A 16,776-nucleotide genomic window follows, 5' to 3' on the forward strand; every position below is an offset into this window, starting at 1 on the left:
CATTTTTTTTGGGGGGGGGGGTATATTGTTTTAGTCCCACGATTTGACCTCATGGTGATATTATGTTGCCTATTTTCGAGTAGTATAATAGAGGGGTAAGTGGTGCCACCAACGTCAAAATAGTCCGCCCCCCCCAAAAAAAAAAACCTTCAAAAAATTGCAAAACAAATTGTGAGCCCCCTCAAAAACCAAATCCTGGGTGCAACACTGTCATTAGGCCTTAAGGAACCGTTTGGGAAAACAATGAACATTTTCCCAACTCTTCAGTACATTAATTGCATCAAAGTAGATATCCCTAATGTTTTCTCCCTGAAAATTGCCTTGAACAAGTGTAATTGCTTTGTATTTCAAGACGCAAAGAACTGGGAGGGAGATAGGTCGGAGATCAGTCCTCTAGTTTGAGTTCCTTTTTGACAGCAAGGCTCTCCTTGACAAAAAGGTTTCCGACCCTGCAAAGAGGCCACAGGTTATGTAAACCTTAGGTCTACCTCGACACCAGTTTCGCACTTTGTTCAAGACATTATCTGCGTCTGCGTGCTTGAGTGTAATGAATGATTAACATTGAACTTATTCGGATAGCATACTGCCATCGTTATCATTGAGTCTGGACGCTTTCGATTCGTCGATGTGAGTCTAAAGGTTGATAGGTCAGACACGCGGAATGACCAAGCGCATTTTTTTGTCTGGGGAGTCTATAATTTATAAAGGCAGATTTTTCCTGTTGCACACATGCAGCTGATGCATTCAATTGTGAATACCCACCGAAAAATTTGGTGATATTTTCAAGGTAGGTATATTTTAGCTGTATCACCACAGGCCTAATTTTCAACGAAAATATGCTGCTTCGAAAGTACAGATTTCAACACAAGCGTTAAAACGCTCAGAAAATGCTCTTGCCCCGCCCGTTCATTGAACGTTTAAACGTTTTACCAGCTGTCGCTTGCCCCAATATGAAGAAGACGGTCTAATGGATATGGGAAGAAACCAATTCGTAAATGTAGTTAATTTTCAGGAGGTATATTCCACCACCATTAGTATGGAAATTATGCTTCAATAATTGTTGTGCGCAATGTTTTGTGTAAATTGGTGAATGAAAATCCATTTTCTCTTGGTTTCAACCGAATGTTTACTTTATTTTCTCATCTATGTATAGGTTACTTTGCCTTCAAGAGAACGGAGCCACTGACCTCAGAATAAAACACTGATAGGCAGATATAGGAATATTTCTGAGTGGCGTAATAGCGTTACAACCTAAACAAACCATGAACAAGCTGGATATCTTCGGTAGGAGCGTGGACCCTGCAATTGCTGCGTCGGTGGTTGTCGGTGAGTTAATAGTTTGTTTTAATGGTACAATGTCGGACCCAATGACCAGCCTACTGTCCTTTGACTGACTGACTGAGTCACTGACTGACTGACAGGCTCCCCGACGAAAAATGTCCTAAACTGAGACTTTCGGGTCTGACCTGCAACTCGACGCAGATCTATTGCTTGTAATGTTCCTTCTCATAGGCCTTCATCATGGCTGCCACCATTTCAGTCATGTTACCTGTAAGAATAATTATCCAAAAACAGTACTGAATGATAATTTATTTTGTGCCAAAAAAGGAACCAGACTATTTTTCCCTTCCAGCCTCGCTTTGGTCACGTTGATTTGAATGGGAAAAATCAAGATGCCCCTACATGATAATGGTCTATTGGGTTGGTTGATGGATGGGCATATACGTAAGCCAATTGATTGTCATTATAGTTTATCTATAATAATTCTTTCTTGGCGGTGAAATTTACTGGACAAAACTTGTCTTGACCATTGACTTGCTACCTTTCTTTCTGTGGATCTTCGTTTGAATGTCTTTACAGGTGTCGTTGTGGTCTTGTGGCTTGTGCGGAGATGGGTGGCAGGTGGATGGTGCTACAGCAATGCTCGCCTGGACGGCAAGACGGTTGTCATCACAGGAGCCAACAGTGGCATTGGCAAGGAGACAGCAAAGGACATGGCCAGACGAGGTAGATATATTCTTCTGTTTAAGGACATCAATCAAACAAGCAAGTAATAAGCAAGAAAGCCAACCAACTAGCAAGCACAAAACAGTAGCAACAAAGCTGATTGGCATGCCGCGTAGAAGACAAAACACAGCAGTAGCAAGAAGAGCAGCAACAGGACAAGAAAATTGCGATTCGCCAATAAGTAGCTAACGGCAACAGCAGCAGTTGCGACTGCAAAGTATCACCATCGTATCCCCATCAGCAACAATTATGCACAATGCAAAGAAACACAAGCAGCAGCAATAGCAAAAATAACAGTGAGGTAGCCCCAGCAGCATGACATTATGTCGCAACCTGTAGTAGTCAAAACTCATGTCTGCTTCTGCTACCGCAGATGAATTAAGGTCTTGCTGAAATACAAAATTCGCGATTCCTAGTCTTGTTTTGACCCTTCCAGGTGCTCGTGTGATCATAGCCTGCCGTGATCTGCCCAAAGCCGAAGCAGCCGCCTCTGAGATTCGTACAGCCACGGGTAACAACAAGGTGACGGTACGCAAACTAGACCTGGCTTCTCTTGCCTCGGTGAGAGAGTGCGCCAAGAAGATCAAGGCAGAGGTGAAAAAGCTGGATATACTCATCAACAATGCAGGTAAAGAATACATCAATGGCCTTTTGACATGCAACAAAGTAAGTCAAAGGCAATGAAATAGAAATGATTACCCTCCATAACTGTTAGTGAGCTATACATTTTTTTTCAACACGTAGGCCTATACGTTAACTTCTGTGTTTCACTAGAATAAATTCTAATGACAGTTTTTGAATTAACCTTTACGTAAATTTACATTATGTTTTTCTATATTCCCTCTGAGTCTGTTGATCAAAAACCATGGCTTAATTCACTTTCTTTGTCATGAATCCGTGTACAGGAATCATGATGTGCCCACCGCTGAAGACAGAAGATGGGTTTGAGATGCAGCTTGGTGTAAATCATCTGGGCCACTTCCTTTTGACCAATCTCCTGCTGGATCTCATCAAATCCTCCGCCCCTGCTCGCATCGTCAACGTATCCTCCCTTGCCCACGACTTCAATAACGCCAAGATGTTCTGGGATGACATCAACCTGGAGAAGAACTACGACCCGATGGTGGCCTACGGGCAGAGCAAACTGGCCAACGTTCTCTTCACCGTTGAGTTAGCGAAACGTCTCAAAGGTAAGGTAGCGTGTGAAACAGATGCATCGTTTCATCGTTTCAAATGCAGGTTTTTAAAGACGTACTGAAATGTATATGGATTGAGGAAAACTCTACTCCTTTGGACCATCTAGGGGATACACCTATATAATTATAGCTGAGCCCCGAGTCTGCGTCACGGCCAAATACCGACCTATTAGGCAGTCGATTTTAATTAGCATACTTAAAATCTTCCGATGGCTTTTGAGATAGCGCAAAAGAAACCAAATTTATCACAATAGTTTACAGCATAGATTTGGCACGCAAGCAAGTTTCGAAATCGAAGTCATAAAACAGTGAGAGGTAGGGCATTCAAATATAAGTTCAACTTGACCCCAAAGTTAACGATTTTACGTAATTTTTGATCTCTTAATCGGCTTCATAGGTACTCAGGTGACAGCCAACTCCTTGCATCCAGGAACTATCGAGACTGAGCTCACGCGCCACACGCAGCAGGCTATATGCGCTATGAGCCTCCCATGGCGAATCTTCTTCAGGATCATCATGTGCTCTCCCATCGGTAATTTCTTCCGTAAGACGGCTGTGCAGGGCGCGCAGACCACCATCCACTTGGCCGTGTCTGAGGAACTGAAGAACACTACTGGCCAGTACTACAGGTTGGTGACACGATGATGATAGTGACAAGAGTAGGCCTACTATGAAAAAAAGGCTTTATTTTTCAAAGCATTCAGAGGCACACGGTATGCTTCTAGCCTGGATTATCTTAAGCGATATGGTCGTTTCCATGATATCCATCGGGCTTGCAGCGGATGCATGACTTTGTATCGAGCTCACAAAAGGACTCACTGTTGTGCAATGGTCCATGAGCCTTGAAAGTTGCCATTTTGCAGAACATTACTACTTCGATAGTTGTGGACATCGAATGGATAACGTGCGTGCTAAACTTTACTAGCAACTTTTTTGTGCATTTTGTGCTTGCACAGGCTTTATTCCCGGGCCCAATTTCATGTCGCTTCTTATAGCTATGACAAAAATGAAATGCTTAGTAAGTGAAACTGAGTGACAACTTTCGTTTTTCGTTTGATCTTTTCAGTGACTGCGTTCCTGCCAAGACCAACAAGCAGTACGTGAACAGCGAGAACGCCCGCCGCTTGTGGGAGATGAGCGCCGAGATGGTTGGATTGGATAAGAAGGTGGACTAAACTAGACACTGTCATGCAGTGTTTGGTACTAGACGACTAAGCCCTGTACTGTTGTCGATTTTTGGTTGTTTTTGAAGCGCTGCAGTAGAAAAATACAAATGCAGCCAGCCTTTTCGTATGTTATATCTGTTTTGCTCGCTTTGTTTTAGCTGTAGTCACTGGCTGGTTAATAGCTTGCTATTGATAAACAAAATTGATTACATATACATTAATAGAATGCAAGGAGAGAGGGACATATTAACTGAATTTGTATGTCATTTTGGTGTTATGTACCATAAAAAATTCACTTTATGGATACATAATTTTACAGAGTTAAAAAAAGTCAAAATTGATTTCTTTGTACGTTGTGTAAATGCAATTAATTCTTAATCTCAAGTCGTATGCTTTGTAGCCTATTGAGTTTTTCACTGGCTGATATTATGTACCTTATTTTTTGCAACAGAGATACTCATCATAGACGATTTTTAGAAATGTTCCTATCGATTAAATGTTACAAAGCTTTCAAATAATAAGTCGGAAGTAGTTGCAAAAATATTGCTCAGTTTGTACATTGTTTTGTAAACCGAACATTAATCTTCTCAGAAAGTTTAACGAGAAGGTCAAAATGTTTTAATGTTTTATTTGATTAATTTAGATTTGTGTGTGATTGTACTGCTATGATAGCTGTGTGTATAACTGGAGCGGTAGATTCCTATAAGTAAATGCAAGTTGTGAACACTAATGAGGTAAAAATAAAACATTTGTGTTCCCAAAATAAAATATATCTTTCCGTTTCCCGTTTCTCTTTATCATCAACATTTGAAACTGCTTTATTCTTTCACTTATCTGTGGCTGATTGTTTTACTGTATGTGGAATATCTCAATTGAAAAGTAATCCACCTAATTCTACAAAAAGCAAATTGACTTGAAATATTATTATTCTCTGGTCGTATCTCTCGTATAGCGTTCGTTGCATGGTTTATTCAATCGATATTTATAATTTGTTTATATTTTTTCTTTACAATTTCGTGCCGATGCACTTGAAATGCGAATCCCTTGGGAAGTGGGAATTTGAGGTTTATTAAAAGCAAAGGTATTTTACGCAAATTGCAATAATTCCGTGTCAGTTTTCGTCACTTGTCAACAGAGGGCGACATATATTCCACCGATATCTCCCTTATTACCAATCCGCGAATACATTTCATGATTCTTCCTTTTGTAAAGCAGTATACTATCAAGCACATTCATATATCATACGCGACGCTCGTCTAAAGGTCTGCGATCGAGTGCTCCCGCCAAAAGCAAATAAAATCCACCAATCCGCTAATCACCGCGTATTGCAGTTGACATTTGACCCTAAGCCAAACACTACATAATGGTGCGCAGTATAGCAAACAATACTTTATGTCGGGGTTTTGGTCAAAGTCGACGTGAGCGGGTTGAATTCCAATAAATTCCAGGTCAAGTCGGCTTTATCAAGTTAATATTCACCATTCCTGGCATGATTACATGTAAAAACAACCGACTTTATAATATTTGCACTCGGACCGAACTGATGAATATCGCATTATGCAATTATTTTATGTAGGATTTTTTTTTCGACGCAGTTTTATGGAGATGACTAATTATTTGTGTGTTTCTTGCTTTTCAAAAATACTTGTTTTATGAAAACAATTCTATACTTTGCCACTTAGTATTTGCATTATATTGTTTAGCATAGACAAGTAAATTAAGGTGAATAAGCATATCATCTTCATAATACAATTTGTGACTTTAAGTACTGTCACAACCTCAAATACAAGACATTTAATTTTTATAATACACTTGGGAGATTTGGCAGAGTGGGCGTATAATTGACAAAAGACATTACCTTACATAAGGCCCCCCAAAAAGTCTCCGGTTTCTGGTATGCGCGCGCGTCGCCGTAGCCATGCGCGTCTGCAAAATGAAAAAAAAAATTTTTCAATGAAAGATGATGTCTCAAAACCGCCAAACTCACTGGTTTGACTGGAATCCTGCTGCTGCACAATTTTAACGTGTTTTTAGATGGGGTTATGATCGAGAATAAGCTTTATGTGGCCTCTCTGGACTCCCATATATTTTCACTAAGTTTAGTCGGGCACCATTTGCAGTCATCAGCCGACATTTGAAGCAAAAAAGTCAGGTAAAAAAAAAAAAAAAAAGCCGCGTCGCCGCACCACTTTTGGACAAGCTCCATACCAGAAACCGGAGACTTTTTTTTTTTGGCCTAACATATTTGTATCCCTCCCGAAACGAGTTTTAAGAAATCATCACAATTACAGTAAAATCTTCACTTATGCTTCTCCTTTAAAGAGAATATGTGCGAGACTTGTAATCGCCACAAACTATGCATTCCCTATTTATCTCACATTATGAACAGACAGACAATAATAACCGATATATTACTCACATGATTGTAATTTGTTTTGTGTATAAACTGTGGGTTTCTGTATGTATAAATGGTACAGTTAGCCTATGATATAAAATTATACGGTCAAGTAACATTAAACATGCGACTTGGTCGCTTTTAAGCTCAGTTAGAAAACGGCTAAGGCTAGACGGTTGAATGGTGCGAAGGAAAGAGGCGTGGCTCAAATCACAGTTTTTCTTTGAAAACTTGCAATATTTTGATCAGACAGCGATTTTTGCAAAGCGACTGCAAGCCTGAGAGTGTGTATAAAACTTTCGAATAGTTTTACAATAAAGGCAACTTCTCTCCAAACTCAAACATTCCACGAACAACTTGTTAATTCATCTCCGTATGTCCCTAAAAGGCGCCATCCAAAGACAGGACCTGCCAATGTCCTTGAGGCAAACGTTTACAGTGCTAACTGACCAATTGATTATTTGGTTCCTGCGTGGTGAAAGTTTAATTTGGTCTCAAACAAAAGTCTCGAGTCTGTGTTTGTCTGACCCAAATTCGTCTTCAGCGTCTTCGACATGTTCAAGGTGATGATAAGCCAGACATGGCTTCATCTTCTTTGGTCTTTCCTCTCTTGCAACTTTCTCGGTGTGATATCGTCTTGAGGAGGGTGCCGATGATGCAATTTGTTGCCACTCTGTATCTCGCTGGTTTTCAATGGCGGAAGTGTAGGAGGAGCGTTTCTTGGTACTGTCTTCTCGACTCCTGGCTAAATTATGGTGGGCCTGTGACGCATCAGATATGATAACATGAGAAGGACGACTCGGTGATGTTGATGGAGGAAGCGTATCTTGTGATGCATGTGAGGAAAGCTGTGTCCTGTTCGAAGGGTGCCAACTCATATCTGCTTGGTTTCTCGACTGATTAGGATCACCATCCAGTGGTACTGGAGCCTTATGAATGCGTGTTGTCGAATGCGAGTCCATTGTTCTGGAACCATGTCGGCGATCAGAAGGGTTTCCTCTCGCATCTTGGTTTGGAGTAGGATGTGACGTCGAGTACTTCAGGACTCGCTTTCGTCTGTCGAGACTCCCAAGGGCAGATTCCCTCAACCCACCGCTGGACGACTTGCTCCTGGGTAACGTGCTGATCTCCCGTCCCCCGATGTGATCGGAGGACCTGGCACGGCTGTGATCTTCGTCGCGATCGCTTCGTCTCCTCTCCTTCGGGGTGTGAGCAGATGGAGTATAAGAACCGAAGCTGGAGACGGAAGACGCATCATCTCGATCTCTTCTACCGTCATCCGGGTGGAAATAAGGAGACGGCGTCCGAATGCTGCCGTGAAGTGTCGTGCACGATTCGGACATTCCCAAATAGTGATTCGTTCGAAGGTGACACAGGACTACCGTCAGGCCACTGCTTGTTGAGGTTTGTAGAATGTAGTTCGAGGCGAGTAGGTCTATCGGATCTTTGGAGGGATTCTCCGGAGCGCCTGGCCTTTGCAGGTGAAGTTTCTCTGGATTCAGGGAATGGTACATTGGCAAAATCAGAGGATGATCCAGCATGATTTAGGTCTTGGTTTCGGGTAGATGTCGTGCTCTTTTCAGGTGAGTGAAATGGCACGAACGATGTTTCAGACGGTTTGGAGTCTCCAACCTCAGAAACATCAGGAATTGTTATCTTGTCAGAATCGTCATCTTCGTCATCTTTCTCGGAGGTATTCTCCTCCCAAACGTCGGTCTTAATAGCTTGCGGAACTGACATCTGAGTTTCGGAAACTGAAGTTGTCGTTGCTTCTTCTAAAATAGGCACTTTGTCACTTTCTTCAGGAGCGCTGGGAACATCATCATTGGGAGTTTGAAAAACTGACAAACTAGGCTGTTCATCCTTCCAAGGCGATGGAGGCGGTAGCCTGTCTATGCTTGCCACCTCTGTTGGGTCGACAAGGGAGTCTAAATCTAAATCCGACTCTTGGGAAATCGGAAGGAAGAAAGAATGCAACCTTACCCCTACTGGCTCTGCTTCTTCCTCGATATTTTCTTCCGATGTGACACGACCGAGTAACTGCCTCTCGTACGCTGGAAGGAAGTACGGGACTGTCAAACTATCTTGAGACAGTGCCCGGTCTCGCCTTTCGTCTTGGTTGGGTCTTCTCAAATTATCTTGTTGCGAATCTCGAATTGTGTTTACGGGACTCTCTTTAGAAGCGTCCTCTGTGGCAGACGAGAACGAGGGCGGTGGTGGCAGCGGTGAATGAAGGACGGCACCTTCAAGTTGGACAATACTGTCTCGCTCCTGCTGTCTGCTTGCATCTGATGGGGACCTTTCCACGGATGTCGCCTCTCCTCCTTTTTCTTGATCAGAAGCATCTTCTTCATTCCTCGATTCCCCCGAGAACGTGGGGTTAACAATTCCACGGATGCCAGTTCCAGCTTTCGAGCGATATCCAGGAGGAGGGATAACTGGAGGCGGGCGTGGAGGGGTTGGTCTGCGTCGTGCTGGTCTTCAGACTGCTGGGTCTCGCTCTGATTGGCTCGGACTTCACTGCGTGACGACGACGCGATAGGCGGAAGCTCGACGGTTAGACCACTTTGATCACGTGGTGTAGAGGGCGTGGTATCGTCTGCAACTGGAGAATATGCTTGGTTCACAAACGCAGTGATGTTGGGCTGTTGTGGGGTGTTATGGCGGTACGACGTTGCTGTCTCGTAGCTTGGAGGTGGTTCTGTTTGGAGAGATACATCAGAAAGTTGCTGTTTAGTCATTATTCTGACATCTTATTGAGTATGCTAATGGCCCATAGACAACGATCACATGGGATGGGAGAAGGAGACATGCACCTCCAAATGTTCACGTGGAAGGTTAATGGATGGTAGGACGAAAGAAATTTATGGATGTCGCGTGCCCCCAAATTGCCCACGTGGGACGTTTTATGGTTGGTAGAAGGGGGGGGGGGCGGGCAATGAGTTGATCATGCCTCTTTATCCAAAGGTTTTAACCACATTATGAGGTTCATGTGGAAAATGGTCATTTTGGAAATAGCAGAGGTCTAGAAAGGGCACGTATCAACGTTGTGTAACTTACCAGCAGGATGGGACATGTGAGAGGACGATGCATGGTACGATGGGAGGGCCGTGAATGGAACACGCCCTATAGTGACAGGCAGCTGAATCTCGGTGTCAGGTGTTTGACGTAGACGGCTCAGAATGGGATTGATCTGCCGACAAGAAAAATAAAGCCTATGAAAATGAGGTTAGGGATGTCAGGTTGGCGTAGCGGTTCTTTCCCCGCCTTCTACCGCTGTGACCCGGTTCGAATCCCGCCTGGGCCAATATGTGGATTGGGTTTTCAGTCCCTACCTGATTCCGTGGGTTTCCCCCAGAGTATTCTTCTGGGCTTTTTTCCTCCACCTCTAAACTGTTATTTCTTCTCATTGTCTTCTCTCTATTTTGTCAGGCTTTCGGGCTACAGTGCCTAGGGATTAGGTGCATCTGGATAGAAGGAATTTCCTCAAGCTCCGAGGCTCGGTTGCTTTAACAAACTAGGCTTGCCTAGTCCACGTGGACCTGGCTTGCCTAGTCCACCTGGACCTGAAAGTGTCAGTTTAAGATATTTATATATTCAGTGACTCAGTCAGTCGGTGAGTCAGTCGGTCGGTCGGTCGGTCGGTCGGTCAGTCAGAGCACAGTAAGCTGGCCATCGGGTCGAGCAAAAAACTTACACTTATGAAGTAGTTGACGTCAATGATACTACACACCCCTGGAAGCCACTGTCGACGAGGGTTTGAAGTCCGGAATGATCAGAGGTTCTCTCTGAATCGTTGTCTGGCCCTGTCTTTGGAGCACCCCGCTTGTCTTTTTGCGAAAGACGACTCGCGATCGCTGACAGGAACCAGGGCGTGCCACACTGACTCCGGGAGATGTGAAGACGGATCCCGTGCCCCGGAAAGTGGCCTCCTAAAATGTTAAAGTTGAAGTCGTGTCAATCAGAAACCAAATCAAGAGTCAATCATAAGTTCAATCACAAGTCAATCACAGGTCAATCACTAGTCAATCATAAGTAAACGACAAATATACTTCAGAGTCAGCCACAAGCCAAACAGAAGTCAAGTCACAAGTCAGGCCACAAAAAAGGGCGTGAACAGCAAGCAAAGGAATACATGTATCTTTGTCACAGTTCACTTGCTGGTGCCTCATGTTTGAGGAAAAGAGGAAACTCACAAGAGAAGAAGAAGATAACTAAGCTATAGAAGTGGAGGTGCATGGGAGGCAAAGAAAGGAAAATTAGAAATAGTGGAAGCAAGGTAAGAAACTTGAGAAAAGAAAATTGAGACAAACCTCGACGAGCTTAAGATCGACCTCATATCTGGTCCCGCTGGATCCATGGATGATGGCCGTGATGTAGGCCGTCTCGCCAGGGATGTAAGCCCGTTTGTCCGCCGAGGCTATGACCTTGATGGACCCGGTGATGCAGCAGAGTGAGCTCATGAGAGTCTCGGACTCGCCGTGGATGGGAAGCTGAGGAATGAAGCAAACGGGACTTGCTTAATGCTTGATACACCTGTTATCTTTATGGGGGACATTCTGAACCTATAGAGTTTGAGGGTAAACGGGGAGCTAGCCATGGGCCCTCATTCACGATATGGCCATTTTAAATTTTGTTCCTCAAATCTATTTTATGTATTTTACACTCCCCAATGGGAAGGTGCCAGACAAATTGATAAAGTTTACAGTGCTTGACTCACTTTCAAAATTACTCTGGCACTATTTCGTTCAAATACTTGAGTTGCCTTTTTTATTTTGAATAAATCATTGGCTGGCAATGATGTCAATCTATGTTCTGTTTCTATAAAGTAGTATAACGTAAGACTCCATTTGATTCGAACAAGGAAGTTTGCCAGGTAGCCTCACTATCAACCAGGGCCTATGGAGCTGAAATCTTACCATCGCACTCGGTACAGAATTCAAGTCCAGCGGTCGGCCAGCAATGCCGATTGTCTTGATGGTCTTGGCGTAAGAAAGCGAGGACTCGCCGCTAATCTCGCACTTGAGATTGTACAGGACGCTGCCGCTGGTCCCCTCATAGGCAGTTGGTAGGTTCTCATTGGGTATCTGGAACTGGAACGGGAACTGAAAGGGTCCTCGGTTCAACCTCTGGTGCGAATGGGCTGTGAGGGGTGGGGCATAAAAAGTGAGGTCAAAAGCGTGTGAAGAAAAATATCAAGTAAGGCCCAAATATTTGCGGAATAGCTTAAGCCGTTCGGAAACTTCGATTAAGTGTTCTTCATTCTTGACACAGTGCAGACACCTTACGTTTATGTTTTTGTTTTATTGAACAATGAAAAAAAATTATCTCGAATATAATGTGGTTCTTGATATTTTTGCTCAGTGTTTTTGGTTGTTGTAATTCTTGACGTTTAGATACTTTCACTGAGCCGATGGCCTTTTTTTCATGAGCTATTGCTTTAACAAAAAAAAATATGGTGCGTTTCAATGATCTTGTTCTCACTTTGTTTCCTTTTTTCATGAGCTATTGGTTTTACCAAAAAAATATGGTGCGTTTCAATGATCTTGTTCTCACTTTGTTTCCACAGTGATATCTTTTCGTCGATGTACGTTTCTGTTCCCGTATACGTCACTGGCTGATCGCCGATGACACTTCTTCCCGATCGCACGACTTCGGACCAGTTCGTCTTGGCTCGGCCTTGAAGCTTGATAGAAATTTCTGAGGAAAGAAAAATGTTTGTTTAAAAAAAAGGAGATTTCTTTTCGGAAAAAAATCCTTGAAAATTAAATCGTACGAATACAAGAAAATCGAGTTCGCATTTAATTTCTACATTAAAAAAATCTTTGCTAATCAACCAAGTAAATGGAGAACACAATGTGGCCGAGTTTGTAGTTATTGACTAAGAAAAGGAAATATTGCTTTATTAGCATGCAATAAGAACTGTGTGAGTCCTGTTCTCCAACTATCTAAATTAATTATCTAAACAGTCTTAGTATACATACAAACTTTCATCTTTCAAAACCTGTTTTACACAAAGTGAATGCCCCATTCTTACCTCCTATGTCCTCTCGTGGTGTATTGAGGGCAAGATGGACGACCCCCGTCACATGACCGCCGGGTCTGTAGATGGGCACGCCCCTCACCTCGGCCACTCCGTTAGCGTCGACCACAATGTCGAAGGTTCGTATCCGACCCATTGCTGCAAATTTTGCTGTCACTCGTACCGTTCAAGGAAGGTTGAACTGCGAAGTTCCTTTCGTCGTGCATTTCATGTTGAGAGCATAATTACTGGCTAATGACCTTCCAAGACAATTTGGCAAACAATATTTGAAGCCAATACCTTTAAGGTGTGAATTCAATGTTTGTCAGCAGCGTGTAACTTGAAGTCCAACAATTTCTCGTTTCTCTTATACAAGGGAGATTTTTCGAACATCTTAATTTCAAGGCGCGAAATAATTTTTAAGAATCTTTCCAGTTAACGGCCTCCATTGATATCACCGCAACGTTTTAACTACATTGTAGTTTTAATGTCACTGTAGCTCCACAATGCAGATTTCGGACGTTTCAATAAATGAAACAATTGCTGGCTCGGACGTTTCAATAAATGAAACTTTGCTTGGTCTGTATGAACTGCAAGCACATAGAAGATACAAAGAAGATACGCTGCTCAATTCGTGACAAAGGAGTCCAGATATTTACCCGTGAAACTCACTTGGTTTTCCTCTCAATATCCGTCTCCAAACACTGCAACACGGGATGCTCACGGTTGTCCGGGAATTGGTAAATTTAATCAAAGAGGCGTCCGTGTACTTCCAAAACTTCTGAAATCAGAAAACCCTATGAAACTAGCAGTGTAGGCGTAGCGGCCTATTGGTAAATCAGCACCGAATTGTCTTTGTGCAGCGTGGGATGGCCTCTCAGTCTACCGCTGAATAATAACCATGATATTTTGATACAGTCGGCTTCCTCTATGTATCATACAAATGGCCAAATACGGACTAGGAGTATCAACAGCAGCAGCCATGTAAATAAACACGGTGTATCAACACTTGCCATCCAGATGACTGTGATGTACCGGTATCAGTATCACGACCAGCGTTCACTGATCAATCCTGTTACGACTATACAACCGGCATTATGTGTATTCATAATTTATGCAGAGTGCCTGTGCTTCAGAATTTTTTTGTAGTACAAAGTCCATTCAGGGATAAAAACTGATAAGGGTGTCGGTTAAAGTGAACAAACAAAATAGAAATATTACAGCTGAGTTAGTTTTTTCTTCTTGAAATGAACCACGCAGGAATTTTTGTAAAAATATCGCTGAAATGAAAATTTATTCTTACATTGCTTTGCACATCAAAACTACAGCAATGCTTATCTTGTTTCTTTTAATTTATTTTAAAGTGCTTGCATGACTACAGATATAAAAAAAGTCTAAAAGTGATTACATCAGAAAATACAGAACACATCCGTTACGAGGCGGTCTAAACACACACGATAATTGATTCTAAAATTGACTATTCTTCCCGACATGCCCTATATTATGTGAGCGGTAATGGATCCTGTAATCGAGGTAGTAAAACATCACGGTTCGATAAACAACGGAATGTTGCGGGTATCAACAGAAACTGGGTTCAGAGCACAGTAAGAAACATGGTCTGAAAAAAGATGCAAATGTTTTTAACGAAAGTCGAAATACATTATGCGTTTAAGAAAGGGTTAGTCATACCAATTATGCTATAATCAAATTGGTAATTACATGTTTATGCAAATTATGTATTCTGTCCAATGATGTTGGTGTAAAACACTTTAAAGTTAACACAAAACGTACATAGAATGCAGGTTAAGCAAGTTGAGACAAAACATATTCACTTAGTGGTTAAATGTTGATATTCAACATTCGGTGATAAGGACTACTTATTAGCATAACTATCAATTTTTATTTTTTTTTAAATAGCCTACTGTAATATATTGCCAAATTACAAAACAGTACCTGAACATCAAATAGAAAATCGTATCGGCACTCGTACTCATGTAGCATAACAAAAAATATTTGAGATGAACCAGTAAAACCTTTATATATTACAACAGCGCCCTCAATTTTCAATCATGGATCCAATAGACTTGAGGGCGCTCTCTAAGATGCTTAGCGAGGTCGTTGGTGGCCAGGCGATCCTTGAGCGCCACCAGTTTGGGGAAGCTTTCCAGCCCTTGGTGGAGTACGGTGCTTCTCAAACCACTCCATGGTGACGAAGAAGATGACGTCAGCTAGGGATACCTGAATAAGAAGAAACACATTAAAATAACTCGCTAACACTTTGACTGATTAACATCTTTTAAAGTGCCCCAAATCAAGAAAAAATATTTCTTTAAAATTTCATCTTTTGTATATATTACCTTATCACCAACAAAGTATCCTATTCCGTCTTTGTTCTTTTCAAGAAGATCCTGGAGATTCTTTAGATGAGGAGGTGCAACATTCTCATAGTACTCCTTTGGCGTTTTCTGCCTAAAGAAAATGATGGAGGGAAAAATGTACTTTAGACCCCAAAGAGGATAATGAACTATTCACTTAAGCTTAATTAAATCGTTAAGTTAGAAAAGAAATATAATACGTGTAAAATATAGAAGGTCGGTTTGCTGAAGGGGGGGGGGGGGGCACAATACACCCTGCCAATTTAAGGGGGCATTCTGCTAATTTCGGGTGGTGCTCCTAACGGATCCTCTTACCTGTTTGGCTTTGTCTAGCTCAAACATTACGGGCATGATCATAGGGTCGATCAAGTCTTTTAGTGTTTCCTTGACAACATCTATCTGTGCTGCCTCCAGTTATTAGAGCCGTATAATCCTGGAAGTGAAAAATTGAAAACGCAAATTACTGACGGTCGCGTATTTAAATCAATCAGATGTGTAGCAGCTAGCAAAAAATATTTTAACAAATAAGTGTGAACAGTAGGAACCCATTGCTTACATGGTTTTTTGCTTTTAACGGTATTTTATGTAAATCATGTGAAATTTGGTCTTCGGGCCAAGACTCATGAGCTTTCAATAAAACCAATGATAATAATACAAATAACATATAAAAAATGTACTTTAAATTCACAAAAGCGGATGAATTTTTTCTTTAATGGTAATCGCCATCACAAGACCAGAGGGCCACTCGAGGTGCGGCCGCTGAAAGTCTAGAGAAAAACATTACAAAAAATGGTAAAACAGTCAAATTTAAACCGTAAAGCAACAAAACATAGAATACCGAGCTCCTTTGCAACGAATGATTCAATGGCAGCACTCTGAGGAAGTTGTTTACCGTCGACGACCAACACCGGAATGTGGCCCTGAGGAGTGGCTGCAATAGTGTAAAACGAAAAACAATCTACTGATTAAGTTTAAAGAGAAATAAAGACTGTTAAAAGATTGGATACTTCAACATTTAGAAAATTTAATGAACTACACACTGCCTCCTCCATTTGTGGATTTCCGGATTCCCCATTTTTGTAAGTTCTTATTCATTGAATATTTTTTGGCGAAAGGATCTCACAATCACAATAGAAGCAGTTTCAGATATTCTTTTAAAACTGCAAATCGAAAGTTCTTCAGGTCCTCGAAATTCGGCACCCTTCATAGAAAACAAATTTGATTTTGTTCGATTTAATTTAAGCATGACAGGTAAAGGTTTCATCATAGATGGCGATATAATACGCACAACTTACTTGGTTTTACTTTGGGCCAATCCTCCCTAGTGATGCGGACATCTTCAAACTCCTGATTCGCCACAGCGAACAGCATCCGTGTGGCTTCGGCGGCGCGGCCACGGGTATCAAAGTACAAGAGCTTGTAAGAAGGCATGCTTGACTCAACTCACTGTTATGGAAGGAAACCGAAATGTTATTTATAAAAGGGTACTGAAATTAATTTAATCAACAATAAAGTGCGTTGCTCAGTGTATAAAACAATTCATGCATCAGTTTGTTCATCGACTGGCAGTTGTATAATGGCCCTTCCAAAAAAAAGAAAAGGAAATAGAACAACC

At 42.0% G+C, this 16,776-nt stretch overlaps 1 protein-coding gene and 2 pseudogenes across 1 annotated transcript; 1 reads left to right on the top strand and 2 right to left on the bottom strand.

Moving 5' to 3' along the window:
- Positions 1-1,200: 1,200 nt before the first annotated feature.
- On the top strand, positions 1,201-4,378 carry LOC119731800 (retinol dehydrogenase 12-like). The gene is made up of 6 exons (XM_038205073.1): positions 1,201-1,326; positions 1,861-2,007; positions 2,444-2,635; positions 2,913-3,197; positions 3,601-3,832; positions 4,270-4,378. Exons 1-6 carry the CDS (start codon positions 1,263-1,265, stop codon positions 4,376-4,378), a joined length of 1,029 nt encoding a protein of 342 aa, XP_038061001.1. The 5' UTR covers positions 1,201-1,262.
- A 2,358-nt stretch (positions 4,379-6,736) lies between these two features.
- On the bottom strand, positions 6,737-13,213 carry LOC119732685 (annotated as a pseudogene).
- Positions 13,214-14,820: 1,607 nt separating this feature from the next.
- Positions 14,821-16,633, bottom strand: LOC119732581 (annotated as a pseudogene).
- Positions 16,634-16,776: the final 143 nt, after the last annotated feature.

This window comes from Patiria miniata, unplaced genomic scaffold (assembly GCF_015706575.1).
Source record: "Patiria miniata isolate m_02_andy unplaced genomic scaffold, ASM1570657v1 HiC_scaffold_24, whole genome shotgun sequence".
In the NCBI taxonomy this organism is placed as follows: Eukaryota; Metazoa; Echinodermata; class Asteroidea; order Valvatida; family Asterinidae; genus Patiria; species Patiria miniata.